At 31.9% G+C, this 18,849-nt stretch overlaps 1 protein-coding gene and 1 pseudogene across 3 annotated transcripts; one reads left to right on the forward strand and one right to left on the reverse strand.

Moving 5' to 3' along the window:
• Positions 1-4,179: 4,179 nt before the first annotated feature.
• Positions 4,180-10,375, reverse strand: LOC148193699 (AT-rich interactive domain-containing protein 2-like). 3 transcript variants are annotated; one of them, XM_088097956.1, is made up of 3 exons: positions 10,114-10,375; positions 8,903-9,984; positions 4,180-5,530 (listed from the first exon to the last, which is right to left on the reverse strand). In XM_088097956.1, the coding sequence occupies exons 2-3, from the start codon at positions 9,866-9,868 to the stop codon at positions 4,649-4,651; spliced, it is 1,848 nt and encodes a 615-aa protein (XP_087954082.1). In that variant the 5' UTR covers positions 9,869-9,984; positions 10,114-10,375; the 3' UTR covers positions 4,180-4,648. The 3 variants fall into 3 exon arrangements, with proteins under 3 accessions (XP_087954082.1, XP_087954080.1, XP_087954081.1); XM_088097954.1 differs by having other exon boundaries at positions 4,180-5,536; XM_088097955.1 differs by having other exon boundaries at positions 4,180-5,536; positions 8,903-10,375.
• Positions 10,376-11,640: 1,265 nt separating this feature from the next.
• LOC148193700 (uncharacterized) lies at positions 11,641-16,582 on the forward strand (annotated as a pseudogene).
• Positions 16,583-18,849: the final 2,267 nt, after the last annotated feature.

Consider the following 18,849-nt stretch of genomic DNA (forward strand, 5'->3'; position numbering starts at 1 on the left):
ACATTATAGAGATATCCTTTCAATGTGCTTATGAGGTAGGTGCCTTTCAATTTGACCATTCAATTAACAGAACTTTATTGTGTGCATGAATGACAACATTCATGACACTTTTGAGCTTTATTTGAAGTTTCCTGAAAATTTTGTTGATCATATATTCATATTAATACAAATTAAAAATAATAAAAGGTAAAGAAAAAGTACCTACACCAGTAAATATATAAGTGAGAAAGGATTATTAGTTAGCTATGATTATAAATTTTTTTTTCATAATCTAGAAAAAAAATGCACGGTGTGTCATTGTGTTCTATTAAAAAAAATAGAAAAAACATATCATTCATAAAAAATATTATTATAGTTTTATAATTTTTTTATAACTTTGTAAAGTGTTATTTTTTTAATATTAATTTGTTTTTCTTAACTAATTAAGTTAATTTAACATTTTGACTATCTTTAGTTTAGAATGAATTATAAAGTCATTTTAACCAGATTCTTTATAATGGCATATTTTTGGATATTTTTTAGTGTTAATTAGTGAAGTTTAAAAAAATTCTCTCTCTTAATTTCTTAACACTTAAGTATAAATACAAAGTTTCTTCTTCCCTTTCTTCAATTGTTTGATATATGAAAATAATAATAATAAATACAGTTGAATTAAATATTAAAATGATTTAAACTAAAATGAAATTTCTTAAAAATTAAAATATTATTTAGAACATTCAAAGTTCATTAAAAATTAAAAAATAAAAAATAAAAATAAAATAAAAAATAGTTTAAAACATTAATATTTTATATTATTATATATATATATATATATATTATATATATATATATATATATATATATATAATATATATATATATATATATATATATATATGGGGTTTGCTAACGCGCGTACGCCTGTTTTTCAGTTGGTACATTTTAGCAATGTGTACCGGATTTTAGTAGACAAAAATATCCTTATATACCATGTATTCTAAGTTTTAAGGTTAAGGGTATTTTAATAATTTTCATTCTCAAAACTAAAAAAAACCCAAATCCTTACTCACGTCTCTCATTCCTCTCAACCCTTTCTCTTTCATCTTTCACACTCCAATCTTTCTCTGTCATCCCTAGTGTAGCCCAAATTGAAAAAATCAAAAACACCTGCGCTTAAACAATCTTACAAAAAAATGATTTTATAATGACTTTTCATCTTATAATTTTGGGTGTTGCTCCCTCCACCACCACAGCCTTCTCCCTCCACCTCCCCTTTACTATTTTGCCCTTCAGTAAAATTTTATTTTTAGAATTATTGTTTTTTAATTTTACTCATTTATAACATATTTCACTGATAACCTACGTAGTTCCTTGTATGAGTAAAATATTTTTCTGCAAAGCTCAGTGATCGTGAAAAGAATTATCAAGCAATCTTCCTCTTGCTTTCGGTGCAGTACGTGGTGTAGTGCGTTTGTGGTGTAATGTGCTTGTCGTGGTTCCTCTCGAGGTACGTAGTCATAATCCTTCCAATAATCCTAAACCCTAAACCCTAAACCCTTCCAATAATCCTTCCAATAATCTTTCCAATAATCCTTTAACCCTAAAACGTAAAATGAAAACGAAGCCTAAACGGATGACATCCTTCAACGGATGTCAACATCCGTTTAAGGCAAAACGGATGTCGACATCCGTTTTGCCTTAAACGGATGTTGACATCCGTTGAAGGATGTCATCCGTTTAAGCTTTGTTTTAATTTTATGTTTCTGTTATTATTTTATTAGATATTTTAATATTTTGATTTATTATTTTTGAATATCTTTTTAATGTATTTTAATAATGTATATTTATATTAGTTTATATTTAAATATTAAAATATTAAAATAATAAAATAATAAAAATAAAAAAATTTAACTTTAAGGATATAATTGGAATTAAAAATAATTGGGGAGGTGGAGGGAGCAACACCCTATAATTTTTGTCTTATATAATTTTATCCAATTTTCACAAGCATAAAGGAATTGGTAATTGACCTGAAAAAAAATCAGAAATACTTGTTGTTAAACAATTTCTTACAAAAAATGATTTTATAATGAGTTTTTATTTTATAATTTTTGTCTTATCTAATTTTATCTAATTTTCACAAGCATAAAGACATCAAAGGAATTGGTAATTGGCCTGGAAAAAAAATTAGAAACACTCGTTGTTAAACAATTTCTTACAAAAAATGACTTTATAATGAGTTTTAATTTTATAATTTTTGTCCTATATCTAATTTTCACAAGCATAATGACATCCGAAAGAATTGGTAATTGGCTTGGACGATAGAGAGATTAGTGAAGATGGTGAAATTGAAGAGATCTTGAATGAACCTTTGCCTGAAGGTGAATATGTCAATGATTCAACTCTTTACAAAGACAAATTATTTAAAGACAAGTGTTTTCAATTGGGGCTACAGGGATGAGAGAGAAAAGGTTAGAGTGAGAGAGATGAAAGAGAAAGGATTGAGAAGAATGAGAGAGGTGAGTAAGGGTTTAGGGGGTTTCTTTTCTTTTTTTTTAAGTTTTGAGAATGAAAATTATTAAAATAACCTTAACCTTAAAACTTAGAATCCATAATATATAAGGTATTTTTGTCTACTAAAATCCGGTACACAGTGCTAAAATGTACCAATTGAAAAACAGGCGTATGCGCGTTAGCAAACCCCATATATATATATATATATATATATATATATATATATATATATATATATATATATATATATATATATATATATATTCAAGATTTTATTTAAATAGCTGTCAATTTATATGCATTTAATTTATAATTTTAACTAATATTTTTTTGGTTTAATACATCATTTGGTCCCTATTTTTAGGGGGGTTTGTTTCAAAGTAATTCTACTTTTTAAAAGAGTTCAGTAAGACCCCATATTTCATTAAAAAAATGTTAGGTGCAAATGTCACATCGTCATCACCATCTCCAAACAAACCCTAATTTCTCTCCAAGAAACCCTAACCGCCGCACCATCCAGTGCCGTCACCGCCATCTTCGCCGACAACCGTCCTTTCCAACACATCACGCGCCACCACCAAAGTGTTCTCTCCCTTCTGTTGCACCTCCATCACCTTCGCATCTCACCTTCGTTCTCGCGCCACCACCCAACACGATCTCTTACTATGTCGCGACCACCAATCTTCACCCTCGCACCAGGTAAATCGTCGTCGCGCCAACAGTACTGTCGTCCAATCTCCACCACAGAATCGTCCACCACTAACCACCAGCCAAATCGCCAACTGTTGCAGATCACGAATCGCCACTCTTCTCCACCACCAATCGCGTCGCTGCTTGCCTCCACTTGCAACCACAATCAGACCTGCAAGCAAACCGTGGAGGCCTAGGGTTTCTCACGTTCTCGTCGCATAGCTTTGGTGGTGGCGTGTGATGTGTTGGAGAGGACGACTGCCGGCGAGGATGGCGGTGACGGCACTGGATGGTGCGGCGGCTAGGGTTTCTTGGAGAGAAATTAGGGTTTGTATGGAGATGGTGATGATGACGTGGCAGAGATTTTTTTTAAATTAAAAAATAATTTAAGTCCACCTATTAAAGTGACGTGCTTATGAGATGCCACAGTGACATTTGCATCGTTATGTTTTTAACGGCGTGAGCGAAAATGACCGAATTGAACATTTTTTAACAAAATATGGGGTGTTATTGAACTTTTTTAAAAGGTAGGATTACTTTGAACCAGTAGGGACCAAATGATGTATTAAACCTATTTTTTAATACACTTTTAATTTTTTTCAATATTTGCTAGGACTAATAATAACATGAACTGAGACAAATTTCATTTCATATTAAAAATATAAATTGTAGTTCATAAGAATAATTATTTAAGAGAAGGCGAAAAACATGATTTTGTCTAATCCATAAAAGGAGAAAGACATTATGGAGGTAGTTCTATTTCTTTTGAAAAGAAAAGACTCACTTGTTCTAACCAGACAACAAAACAAGGAAACAAGACCACGAAATACAAACCAAAAATGCACAATGAATAGCCAAAAGCAATCAAACACAAAATCATGTAGCCACCTATTTTCAGTCCTAAGGAAAAAAAAAAGAAACAGTCCCCTTAGTTTTCTAACATTTTGTGTAAATTATAAGGAAAATTAGAGAAAAATATATTCACATTCACCCATACTTCAAACAAAAGGTTGTTCCATTAGAAAAAAATGTCTCAAATAAAAAATATAATTTCAATTTACAAAATAATGACGAAAAATATAACATTGAAAACACTACCTCTGGCTAAACAAAACTGAGTTTACAGCATTAACAGTGCAGCCTCCCAGAAGCATCATGTTAAACTGGTATTCCAACCAACAAATACAATCATCTCCAACAAGATTAATATCGGTCTCAGCAAGTTCTTCATTATGAGTAGAAAAAATGACTCGAACACATGTCCGGATTTGCTTCCAAGTTCCAAAACTAAAAACTCCACAATCTGGTTCTTTTCTCTCAATCTACCTCCCTATAGTGTACAAAAAAATTGCTAGTATGAGAAATGCATTCACCAGTGATCATGGAGGAAGAGTTTTATACAAGTTTGTCTCATACAAGTCTGACTCAGGAAAAAAAACTTTCTCGAGCCACTACACTAATCTTGTCTAATCAAAATTAATGTACTGCTCGCTCAGAGAACACTCCACAAAATCATCATCACCAAGACCCTCGATAGCTTCCATTCCAAAACCTTTGCTCAAACAGCCAAACTCTACTTCATTATCGCTGTCAATATTCTCAGGGGTCACCCGGTTCTGATAGGTTCTTAGTTGAATGATAAACACATTGAAGTAATAGCTCACCAAGTGTCTTCTTGTCTTGTTTGGAAAGTATTTGAATCCATTGTTCCAAAAATATTTAATTTTAGAGGGAACATTTGATCTCATGATATCCTTAAATCTCTTTTCTTCTACAGTTGTCCATTGAAGTGAAACTTCCTCACCCATTCGATCAAATCCCCAATGGTAAAATTCAGAGCCCAATTCAAGCTTCAATTTCATCCTATTTTCAGCTATATGTAATCTAGCACACACAACAGAACCTGGATAATCGCAGCTACACTTCTCTTGTCTTCCCCTTCCAAGATCTGTTTCAGTAGCAGGTTCTGTGTCATGTTTCAAAGACCATAGTCGTGTTCCCAGCCATTTAGAGTCACTATCAGAAGCTACACCAGTCCATTCAGGGATTTCAGCTTGAAAACGAGGACCTACAGATACTTGCTTTTTAATAGACTCTTCCCCAGATGATTCATCCATTGCCTTTGCAGTCAATACATCTTTAGTTTCAGTTGTTTTCTCATGAGGACAATTTTCTTCTGCCACCTTATTATGTGAACCTGCCAATGTATTTCCATTGTGAGAACATGGATTGCAGCAAGAGCATGACCGAGATTTAACAGACGAAGGCAGCCTTTCACTGCATCTCGATTTTCCTGTAGCACGGCAATCAAGGGCAACATGATCCTCGAACATGGCAGGTTGTATCTTCTGTTTCTGCAAAACGTATAATTAATTGAACATACTATTTCCACATAGCCTGAAAAGGAATTTCTCACTAAGATCCTGTCTTCTAGCAGAAGCATGTGTTACTAATTTAATACCTAAGTAATATAAATTAGAGTGATTGCTTGAAGAGTTTAAGATTGATGTTATGAGAAATTATAAGAATTAGATGGGATCTCACTAGGAAATGTCAGTCACATGGATCAAATGCCATTATGTTGTATCATACATCATGTATATAGATGAACAAATGGTGGTGTGGCGCAACCTTATAGCAAAAGCCATGGCAGACAAATTAAAGATATATAAGTGCAAACATCCGCTGTAGAAAAGTCTATTCAAACGGGGAGAGAAAAGAAGTACAAAATAATTAAAAATATTAGGTGGTAGTACAAATATTAAAAAGGATAATTAAATATTAAACAAAAAAAAAGTAAAAAAGGAATACAGAATCAACAGAATAAAGGGTAATCAAAGAAAATAGAGTTCAAAACAAGAAATAAACAGAATAGAGAATAATTAAAAATAGAAACATAAATAAAATAATTAAGTATAACCAAGGAAACAGAATTGAAAAGGGTGGCAGTATAATACTAAAAAATAATAACTAAAAAGAAGTATAAATACTAAAAAGAATAGTTAAAGAAAAGAAAAATAATAATAATAATAAAATGGAGCAGAAAAATATTTAACAAGGAGAGCATAATATCATTTGACTTGAGCGAGATTTTGAGATCAAAGAAAATGTCAGATGAGTGGAGGAGGAGGACTTTCTTTCCTCTATATAAGAATAAAGGAGATATTCAGAACTGTGTTTACCATAAAGGGATAAAACTTAAAGAGTCAGTGATAGAAACCCACACAAAAATAAAGAAAATAGAAGTATTTGTATTGAGAACAAGGAAATCAAAGGAAAATCCTCAGTACAATTTATGGTCGAGATGTACTTGAAGCTGGGCTTCTTACAAGACGAAAATAGAAATTAGAAGAACAGAAACTTAGTATCCAATTCTGAGAAGAACCAGCTCCTTACTTAGAGAACCCCCAGAACCCACTATGATGGCCTACTGTAGAAGTTATTCATCTTCTACAAGATGGATGGAAATATACTGAAGCAAATAAAGACACATCACATACAGTTTTTAGTAACTTGGGAAAGGTATACATCAAAGTGTCAAGAGAAGTACTGGAGAAGGTTTTGGGAAAGAAAGGTGTTTACTGACTATGAATTATTATGGGATAGGGTAACTTTTAATGGGGCACTCTTAAAGCCACTAAGGACTTCCTGCTGAGTATAGATTCATATCATGATTCAACCTTGAGTCCTTGTATGTTTAATCTAGTATTGAATGTGCTTTCTCGGGATGCACAAAAGGTTAAATCTAAATGCATGTTTTTTGAAAATGAAGTTTTGGTTAAGGAATCAAGGGAAGAGGTTAACTCTAAACACGGGCTTTGGAGATAGACATTGGAATCTAAGGGTTTCTTCTTTCAGGTTAGATTATCTAGAATCAATATTATAAAATGATGATGGAAAAATTGATAAAAGTTGTCACACATAGGGTACAAACTGGGTGATTCAAATAGAAAAAGGTGTTGAAACTTACTTTTGACTGCAAATTACCTACCAAGCTCAAAAAGAAATATTATTGTACTACTATATGACAAGTTACATTCTATGGTACTGAATGTCACACTTTAAAGGGATAACAAGAGAGAGAAAAAATGAAAGAAACCGAACTGAGTTTATTATGATGAACATGAGATGAGACCACAAGCCACGTAAAAAAGGACAAAATATGGAATGATTGTATATGAGATAGGTATGTCATTTCATAACGCCTGATATACATTTATAACCAGTTTATTTGACAGTAGACTGTAACTAGTAATTTAACCAAATCATCAAAGTATCAATAGCTTACAACCTGTCTGTAAGTTATTAAACATTTAAACAAAATAACCCATCAACAAACTAAAATCAGCATCATACAAGAAATAAACAGATTTGAAGGCTGCAACCTAACATCTATTAACCCAAAGAATGATGCCAGTAGATAAAACATAGCAAGTATTAACGCATAACACAATAGGCACATTCAGAGCAAGAGGCTCACAAAAGTAAAATAGTCAGAAGAAACAAACTTTAATCAAGAAATTCAAAATGCCATCTATATAGAAGGTCAATGATTAACCCAGCCTTCCTTCATTATTTGTAATTTATTAAGAAAATATCCCTTTTATTGTAATGTGAACTCTGTATGTAAAAAACCGCCTATGGCAGTTGGCAAAAAATCCAGCATGCCATTCCTCCATGGCAGTCATTGTGCCACCATTTAACAGCATTAGTGTCTGTAAAGTTAAATGGGTTAAAAAATAATATAGGTTACCCATTTATACTTGATTAAAAGTAAGCTTGCATATGGGAAAACTAAGCTTGTAAAACAGATTTGATTCAAAGTTGTGGATATGGGTAATGTGTGAAATCGACTTCCACATCATTAACGGCAAGTTCTTATAGCACATGGTCCACAGCATTGTAAGGATTGAAAAGTGGCTGGTGTATACAACCATATGAGAAAAAAGATCTATGTCATGATCTGAAACCATGATAACTGGATCACATGAAATGAAAGCATGCTTACCATAATGCTAAAGCTTACTCTCTTTGGAGCAAACTCAATAACGCAATTAAAGTTCTTTAAGGAAACTTCATAACACAATCTTTTTTCTGACTTGATTAAAACTGAAAAAAAGTTAATCATTTAAAAATTTCAGCTCACATGAATGTTTATTTCTTTTCATAAGAATTGTTGAGAAATTAAAAGCATAAAAATAGTTGAATTGTGTGAATCATATGGGTGATACGAAATTACATATATTCGTTCATGTTTCGGAAGATACAAAATCAATTAAGATCTTTCTTGAGATACAAATAGATAGATAGCCAAAATGTATCTAATTGTAAAATTTGATTTGCGAATCACAAGATTCTGATAAAAATTATCAGAAGTATTAAGTTCATGCATATACATCATTTACAGATTTTCTAAAATTATCAATATGACTAGATCGACTCTAATGAGGTTGAGTCGAGTTTGTAAAGGCACTAGGAGTTTATGCAACTTCACTTGCAAGCTAAGATTTGGTGGGTATGCACAGTTAATATAGGAAACAAACTAATGCAATGAGATCAAATAATTATTACCTTGGAAGAATTAAGCATGCTGTAATGCCTAACAGATAAAATAAAATGATAATCACACATTCAAGCAAAGGATGCTGATATGCTTCAGGATATGAAATGACAAGCAAAAATTCTATGGATAAGCTAATATTGAGCATTGAAGTTTATACCTGCAAAGAAGACAACCCACTGTTTGGTTCATGATTTCTTAGTGACAGAACCTCTCTTGCCTTAAGAAATTGACCAAAAAAGCCCCGGCCTTTATGCTCCTTCCACTTTGATGGTTTTGGTATCGGTCGAGTTAAAGGATCAAGAGGATGTTTTGCAATATTCTTCATCCAGTTTAGCATGCCGGAGAATGCATCCCGCTTGCGTTTGAGAAGGTTACATTCCTTGTCAGCACATTCTGCACCCAAGGTTGCAGGATTGTCCTTAATTCCATTACTGAATTTTTCATTATCGTCACCTTCAATGTGTTGGACATCCTCGGATTTATTATTTTGATCTTTGGTGTCCAATAGATTATTACCATTCTTGTGGTTAACCAAATCAGTGTTTTTCTTTTTTTTATTTGATTTTGACTTGAAAAGTTCATCATCGGCTTTCTTCTTTGGATTTAGACATAACAGGCCTTTGAACTCTTTCTCTATATCCAAGGGCAACCAGTCCAAACCCCAATCACACCCATTATTCCCATTTTTTAAAATCTTCTCTTCAAAAATTTTCTTCAGCCACCTTTCAAAATCATTCAGATACTTATCGTACACTAACTTCACTGGCGAGTAAACTTCAAGGTTCAAACCCAATCCCTTGGTCACCGAACCCCACAATCCATTTTTCGACACCTCAGCATATCCACCCCTTTCCTTCACAAGGGAGAAGAGTTTATACAAATCGAGCTGTTGTCCATCAACCAAAACCAGCAAAGGCCGAGCACCAGCTTGGGGACAATTATCCTTCAGATAAAGAGGGTAAAGTTGATAGAACAGGCATTTTTGTGTAAGTTTACCATGAGGAGCACCATTATCAACATGGCCATCTCCAGGACAACAACCATTTCCAGGAAATTCACCAGCTGTTTCAACTCCAAGGGAATCTAAAGAAGGCCCATTTGAGAATGTTGACCATTCTTCCATGAACTTCGATTCCCTACTTCAATGCTTGATATCTCAAGGCTAACAATCAAAGGTATGGAAAATACACAAAAACGATCCTAGGTTGCCATCTTCTAAGCTTTGATCACACAACCAGACTACAATTAACATAAGTATAAGCTTGTTAAGAGAGAGCAATTACAGAAACTGGTTATAAGTTGATCTGGATGCACAAAATCAGGAAAAATATGAGAATGGGTGTAACCATTTCTGGTTGACGGATTCACCTGGTGATCAAGTCTTTGGCTGGCTGTTGAGGGCATCCCATAATCATATGAAAGGCAAAGGCGAGAGACAAGATCAAAGTTGAAACCTGAAACCTGAGAATATGGAGCATTGATCAGTGGTAAAAAACTGGAGAAGCTGCAGAAGAAACCCACCATAGAAGGACGGAGCTTTGAGAAGCTGATGACAATGACCAAGGGGCAAATTAGAGAAATAAAAGGCCCCTCTTATCTCAGAGTGTTTGCCTTACCTTCCTCCTCTTTGAAATCTTGGAGAAACTTGTATATAAAATAACACATCTATCACAAATGCTAACATTAATATATCTAGGGTTTGTGAATTTTGTGTAGCATTAATATATCTAGGGTTTGTGAATTTTGTGAGGCATGAGCCCAGTGTACTAAAATTATGTCAGAGTTGAGTTGGGTTTATCTGAGCCCAATCCATTAAGATGAGTCCAGTCTACTAAAATTATGTCAGAGTCGAGTTGGGTTTATCTGAGCCCAATCCATTAAGATGAGTCCAGTCTACTAAAATTATGTCAGAGTCGAGTTGAGTTTATTTGAGCCCAACCCATTAAGATGAGTCCAGTCTACTAAAATTATGTCAGAGTCGAGTTGAGTTTATTTGAGCCCAACCCATTAAGATAAGTCAAGTCTACTAAAATTATGTCAAAGTCAAGTTGGGTTTATCTGAGTCCAACCCACTAAAATTATACCAGAGTTGAGTTAGGTTTATTCGAGTCCATCCCATTAAAATTATATTAGAGTCAAGTATGTTTTGATAAATATTTATTAATTGGGTGTTGCTTCCTCCACCACCCAGGTGCTTCTGCACCACTCCATTATTTTCTTTTATTCCAAAAATACTCTACATCTCCCCACTATTATCTTTTATTTCAAAAATACCCTACACCTACCCACTATCCTCAACCATCTTTCTCCTTTTCTCTTCTCTCTGCATTAATGGAGCATTCATATGGTTTAGATTTAAACTTGTGATATATTGCAAAATATAAAATTCAGAGGAAACTTCAATTTTAGTCCTTCTACCACTTCCACTTTATAAACTTAAAAGTTAGATGCAAATACAAAATAATAAACATAATATTAATAGTAAATAATATATTATTGTTATTATATACTAACTTTATAACGACGAAAGAACTAAATAAATTATAAATCTTTAACAAATAATTTTTCTTTTATATTTTAAGTATTTAATAATATTTTTATATTATTTATCTAATAAATTAAATACTTTATTCAAGTTATTTGAGTCAAACATGTCGGTAAGTTAAAACATAATATAATGTTAAAAATTATAGATATTAAATGTAAAAAAAACACATATATATAAACATTTTTCTAGAAATTTAGAACAAAATTTTACCATTTATTAAGTAATTTGAAGAAAAAAAATATATTGAACAGTAAAAATAAGATTGAATCAAACTTATTTAAGGGAAAGTGTAAATAAAATTTTGCAATATCACAAGTTTAAATCTGAGTCATGTCAATGCTTCATTAATGTGGAGAGAGAAAGAGAAAGATGGTTGAATATAGTGGGGAGGTGTATGGTATTTTTGAAATAAAAGAAAATAGTGGGAAGGTATAGAGTATTTTTGGAATAAAAGAAAATAGGGGGGAAGTGCATGAGCCCAGTGTACTAAAATTATGTCAGAGTCGAGTTGGGTTTATCTGAGCCCAATTCATTAAGATGAGTCCAGTCTACTAAAATTATGTCAGAGTCGAGTTGAGTTTATCTGAGCCCAACCCATTAAGATGAGTCCAGTCTACTTAGAGCTGTCAAATGAGCCCCTTTAATAAGATTTGGCCCTAGCCTACGTGGGTTGGGGCCAAAAAAGCCCACAGGGCCAAAAAATATCTTTATTAAAAAAGCCCACAGGGCTAAAAAGTCCTAAAGCCCTATAGGCCAGGGTCAGCCCATGGGCTTTTCTTTTTACAAAATTTAACGTCCAGAAACATAATATCATCATACAAGTAATCACAAATCATGTGTATTTTTTATCCATCTTTCATTTTATCTTTGTTAGTAATAACTTATAATCATAATTGATTCATGTGTAATTATATTTTTTTACCAATAAAATTAATTTTCTACTTCATAACTGTCTCTGTATTAATTAGTTTAATAATAATGCTTTTATACAATTATTCCTTAATTTCCAAATTTTGTTTTGATAATTTTTTCATCTTAATTTTGGTTTCTTAATTTTGGTTTGTAAATTTGACGGTTCAGAGATATCCACATAAAATAGGTTTAAAAGTTCAAAAAAATTAATTTAATTTGTAAAATTTTGATGGACTAACGAATTTATTTATAGATGGTAATCTATTTTGTCACTAGTTTAAATCAATATCATTCGATTAAGATTTGTGATCAAAATTACATTATTTTTAATTGGTGTGAACATGTTAAAATTTTAACTTAATAACTTTTTAACTTTTATAATTTTCCAAATTTAATAAAATTAATATTTATTATTTATAAAGTTATATAATTCTTTTAAAAAAAATTATAAAACGTATAATTTAGTCATTTAAATCAATTTATATATTTTTATGTTTTTTTCATATATTTCATATTATATTCATTTGTCTTTTTTATTAGTTTCTTATTAGAAACATTGATGTAATTTATTTATTATTATAATTATTATAATTTTTATTTATTTTATATGTTAATAATTAAATACAATAATAATTTTAATTTTAGTATTATAAATTATAACATTATATTTATTTAAAAATATTGTATCTATTATTTAATTATTTTTATTACAATCAGCTCAATTATGATATATAATTCAATAAAAACGATCTTTGTTGGATAAAAATAAGTCATTTTAAAATATTAATTTAATCTAAAAGGTTAGAAAAAAAATCTGATTTTATAACCACTAGGATTACATCTAGATCTTGTATACTAACATATATGATATTTATAACAATTTTGCCTAACAAGGATTTTACTAAAAAGTTAGTTCTTTTATTACGTGAAATTAATTTTAAACTTTATAAAGTTTGTGGTTTAATTTTTTAATGTATATATATCTATACAAAACATTCAACAAAAGAATTTTATATGAGAAACTATAAAAAATAAAAATTTTACACCGATATTAAAAATTCATCCAATCAGTAAATTTGAATTTAAAATCTATCCATAATTAATATTTCAAATATTTATATAGATATCAGAATTCGATTATTGAAAAATCAAATTTTCAACTGTGTTACTTTTATAATTTCTTTTTTGAAATTTTTTCATTTTCTTTTAAATAAAAATAATAATAAAATTTTCTTTTTTAACTTTCCAAAATAATAAAATTATATATTTAAAAAATGCTTATAATTATTGAATGCATATATTTAAAATATGCTTATATTTAATTAAAAAGATATTAAATATCATGTAAATTTTGGAAATTATTGAACTTGTAAAGTAAATAAAAGAAATAAAAAAAAAAAAACATTAAAAGTGAATTAATTTAGTTTGGGGGCTAGCCCCATCCTAACCCTACCCCAGCCCACTTTATGTGGGGCTTTAGGGGTTGGGGCTTTTAAAAAGCCCCCTATTAAGTGGGCTAGAAAATTGGGGCTTGATTTTAGAAGGGATCAGGGTCAACCCATGGGCCAGGGGCTCAAATGACACCTCTAAGTCTACTAAAATTATGTCAGAGTCATGTTGGGTTTATCTGAGTCCAACCCACTAAAATTATACCAGAGTCGAGTTAGGTTTATTCGAGTCCATCCCATTAAAATTATATTAGAGTCAAGTATGCTTTGATAAATATTTATTAATTTAATGTGAGTTAGAGTCTCAGTCTGACTCATTATTTGTATGGTTGAGTGAGACTTATTATTTATTATATTGAATTGAATGTCAGATTCATTATTTATTATATTTGATTAAATATTAATTAATTTAAATACACATTATTGAGTTGAATATTTAGATGTGTTTGATTCATATTATTGTAGCATAGAGTCTCTGTATAATTCATTATTTATTTGGTTGGTCGGACTAAGTATTTATTATAATGAGTCACATTTATTACTTATTAAGTTATTGAATTGAGTATTGAAATTTTAATATTAATTCTTAATATCAACATATATTTTATAATTTATTGTTTTTTTTATATGAAAAAAGTCACACATAAAATACCATTTAAGATTGTTTTTAAAATTTTATGTGGGTCAAAGTCTCACTGACTCATTATTTCTATGGTTGAGTCAGATTTATTATTTATTGGCTTAATACCAATTTTGGTCCCAATTTTTTTCAGTTTTATTCGAAATGGTCCTAATTTTTTTTTCTGTTCAATGTTGTCCTAAATAATGTAATTTATGTTCAATTTAGTCCTTTTTATACGGCGTTTAAATCGTTAATTGTGCACTGTCCAGCTATGCAATAAATGACACATCACCCTTGACAGGTCATCATCATCTCCTACCTTCAGAAACCCTAATTTCCCCTACACAGAAACCCTAGCCACCACCTAACCCTAACCGCCGCCGCCATGATCACGGACAACCACCATCTTCGCACCTCCATCATCTTCTCCGTTCAGCAACCACCCAAAAACACCACCCATGGCCACCTACCAGCACCTTCATTGGCGCCACCCGTGCATCCAACCACAACCACCACGAAACCCATTATTACGAATCAAATGAACCCAAAACGAAAAAACAAATTCATGGAAAAACAGAGAAGAACCCTCGTCCCCAATAAGAAGAACCCTCATTCCAAGTTTAGAAATCCTAACATTCCCAATCTGAACCCTCATTCCCCACTTCGAAAAAGCCAAAACTCAAATCTGCAGGGAAGAACAAAATCCCTAACCACTCGCAAAATAGAGAAGAACCAAGAATTCCCCAAATCAATTTTGAAACGAAAATCATATATTCTAATGTACAAAAACCAAATAACACAACAAAAACCCCCAAATCGAAACCCTCAATCGCGAGTCTTATTATCGCGAAATCGCCTGAGAACGGTGGGCTTCTTACATCGCGACTATGTCGGAGATTGAACCTTCGCGGAGGCGCCGCCGCTGCAACCCTCACCGCGCCTCGGGAAAGGAGTTCGCTCTCGTTTCTGCGAAACTCCGACAGACCCACTATGGTCAATTGGACCATCGTAAGCTTCGGTTTTCCTCTAGTAGCGGAGGCGTAAGGAAGCATTTCCCCCTTTCATTCAAAAACCCTAATTTTTTTGGGTGGGGAAGGGGTTGCCACGTGGCAAGACATGTCAGCAGTTAAATGACATGACATTCACTTATTGCACAGTTGAACAGTGTGTCGTTAACGATTTAAACGCCGTATGCAAAAATGACTAAATTGAACATAAATTACATTCTTTAGGACACCATTGAACAAAAAAAAATTAGACCATTTCGAGTAAAGCTGACAAAAGTTGGGACCAAAATTGGTATTAAGTCTTATTTATTATATTAAATTAAATGAATCAAAATCATTATTTATTAAATTTGATTAAATATAATTAATTTAAATACATATTGAGTTGAATATTTAAACGTGCTTGATTCATGTTACGTGTATAAGAGAGTTTCAATATAATTTATTATTGGTAAAATGTCTTCGGAGGTCCCTATTTCTACGGATTCGTATCAATTGGTCCTCGTATTCTCAAAGTTCTCAATTGGGTCTCTGTTTTGGTAAAATTGACTCAATAAAGCCCTTGTCGTTAATTGCTGTGGACACGTTAACTTTCTTGCAGGTGGCATGCTGAAGTATCTTTTATGTGTAATGTGGCACAGATGTGGTTACTACGTGGATATTTATAAAATTTTAAATTATAAAATTTAAGAAAATCAGATGTTCCTTGTCGTTGTTGTAATGGAAGAACAACAACAACCAACCCTACCCAAAACGACGACGTCGCTTTCCTCTCTTCCTCAACCTAAATCGTCGCTCTTTCAATCTCTTCCACAACCAAAATCGCCGCCTTCTCTCTTTCAATCTCTTTCTCAACCCAAATCATCATCTTCTTCTCTCTTTCAATCTCTTTCTCCGCCCAAAAAACCTTCCCTCGCCACTTCCAGTGAAACCGCCAACCCTCAACCTAAGCCTTAAATCCCAGAACCACAACCCAAACGCGTCGTGTAATTCACGCCCCCAATCATCCCTCTTCAAACCCTACCGAACTCCTCGACACGACGACGACGACGAAGAAGAAGAAGAAGAACGGGAGAGAAGAAAGTAAAGGTCACTGTCCTCCGCCAACCTCCTCGGTGAAATCCTTCCTTGCTAGTATTCTGATGCCAAGGAACGATGCCACTCTCGGTGTTCAAGTGATTTTCGTTCTGGTCGAAGATCCATCATCGAAATCGAATCACCGACATTAGAAACGGCGTCGAATTCTGGCAGTACGAGCAGTCTAAGCGTGGTTCAGAGTGTAGGGGATTATAAAATTTAAGAAAGTTCCTCTCAACGAGCAAAAGCGTCGTTGTCGACGCCATCCTCGACAGCGTCTCCATGCCACCACCCACCGCAAAACCCTCGAGAAGGTGGGTTATACTCAATTCTTTGATTTGGAATGAATGATTATGATATGATTTTTTCTTCGCCTCAACTTTCCAATCTATCGAGCGATTCGGCTTTTTACTTTCCCATAAGGTTTTTGCCATATTTGGATTTCGATCAGGGTTTCTTTGCCATATTTGGATTTCGATCATCTACTAGATTGAGTTTCTCTGCATTCAATTTTGATGCTGACTTCGTTGCATTCTTTTTCTCTGTTTAATTTTGAGCATGTTTTTGTTTTACCACATTCACTGAATGAATTTGGGTTTTATTTTATTTTTAATTTTAGATGCTAATCAAATAACTGTTAATTTTTTGTACGATGCATTCTAGATTTCTGCAAGGGGGCGGTCATAGCGACGACAGGGAGAGGAAGGGACCGGTCATGTTATAGTTACTCATCTTCATCTTTCTCCTTTTCTTTTTTATTTTATTTTATCCGACCACGACCACTGTAAGTTTGACGAAGAAATTATCTGGCGACTGGAAGAGGAAAGGAGAAGAAGAAAGAAAAAAAATTGGGGATACTGGAATCCATGGCACGAAGAGAGTGAGAGAGGCAACAAATATTATATTTAAAATTTAAAATAAATCTACTCTTAAAATAAATCCACATAATCACTTCTTACTCTGCCACGTATTTATTCAATGCTAGATCAGCATGCCACCTCGTAAGAAAGTTAACGTCGTCCACAACAAATAATGGCAAGGGCTTTATTGAGTCAATTTTACCAAAATAGGGAACCAATTGAGAATTTTGAGAATACGAGGACCCAATTGATACGAATTCGCAGAAATAGGAACCTCCGAAGATATTTTACCTGTATTATTTGTTGTGTATAAAAATGTTTCAATATAATTTATTATTTGTTTGGTTGAGTTAGACTAAGTATTTATTGTAATGAGACAGATCTATTACTTATTGACTCATCGAATTAAATATTGAAATTTTAGTATTAATTCTTAATATCAATATATATTTTATAATATATTGCTTTTTTTCATATGAAAAAAAAAGTCACACATAAAATATCATTTAAGATTTTTTTTTAAATTTTAGCCTTTGAAAAAGTTTGACATTGAAGGAGATATCTTTAATAGGATGTAGCATCATGGGAGCCACTATCCCTTGCCCATTGAGTTTAAAAAAAATACAAATTCATTATTTGCTTTCATTTTTCATATATGATGTTGTATTTCAAAATAAATATATACAATTGTCTCTTATTTTATTAAAAGTAAAATATTACTTTCGTGTATATATATATATATATATATATATATATATATATATATATATATATATATATATATATATATATATTATCGTAATTGAAAATGATAAACATGAGTAACTATTTTTTAGGAGTTGAAGTTGTTCAATCCAATAAAGGAATTTTTATATCCAACAAAAGTATATTACTAGTTTGGTGAAAGAAATAGATAAAATGACCTCCAAACTAGTAAGAATACCAGTTGATCCAAGTGTAAAAAGTGAAGACTTATTTATTTATCTTATACTAGACTTGATATTATTTTTATTGTGAGTTTAGTAAGTTAGTTTATGCATCAAGCAAACAAAACTCATACAAGTTGTTCTTAGAATTATCCGATATTTGAAAGAAACACTGAGAAAGGGAAATTTGTTTAGAAGAAACAAGATTGTCAGCTTGAACTATATACCGATGTTGATTATGCAAGATCAATTGTTGATAGAAGATCAACTACTGGTTATTTCACTTTGCCTATGAAAACTCGGTAATGGAAGAGTAAAAGCAAAGTATGGTAGTCAAGTTTAATGCTGAAGCAGAATTTCAAAAGCAATGAATCAAGGGATATGTGAGTTATTATGGCTAAAAATTATACTGAAAAACTTGAAGATAAAATGGGATGGAACTATGAATCTATATTGTGATAACAAATTTGTAATCAGCATAGCTCATAATTTAGTACATTATGATTAAACTAAACATATTGAAAAGGATAAAATTTTACTAAAGAGAAGCTTGACAATGACTTGATTTGCACGCTATGTTAATTTTTAAAGATAACTAGTAATATACTTACAAAAGGAATTAACAAAAGTAATTTTGAAATAATTATATCCAATATTCTTATTAATTATAATTATGCATTTATTAAGATTTAATTTGATATATT

The sequence above is a fragment of the Vigna umbellata genome, chromosome 9 (genome assembly GCF_029865625.1).
Source record: "Vigna umbellata cultivar VRB3 chromosome 9, Vumbellata_1.0, whole genome shotgun sequence".
Taxonomy (NCBI): Eukaryota; Viridiplantae; Streptophyta; class Magnoliopsida; order Fabales; family Fabaceae; genus Vigna; species Vigna umbellata.

Coding starts and splice junctions, on each gene's coding strand:
- LOC148193699 (XM_088097954.1), bottom strand. CDS start 9,868: ATGGAAGAATGGTCAACATTCTCAAATGGGCCTTCTTTAGATTCCCTT. Junction 5,537..8,902: donor GTGGGTTGTCTTCTTTGCAG/GTATAAACTTCA, acceptor TACGTTTTGCAG/AAACAGAAGATACAACCTGC.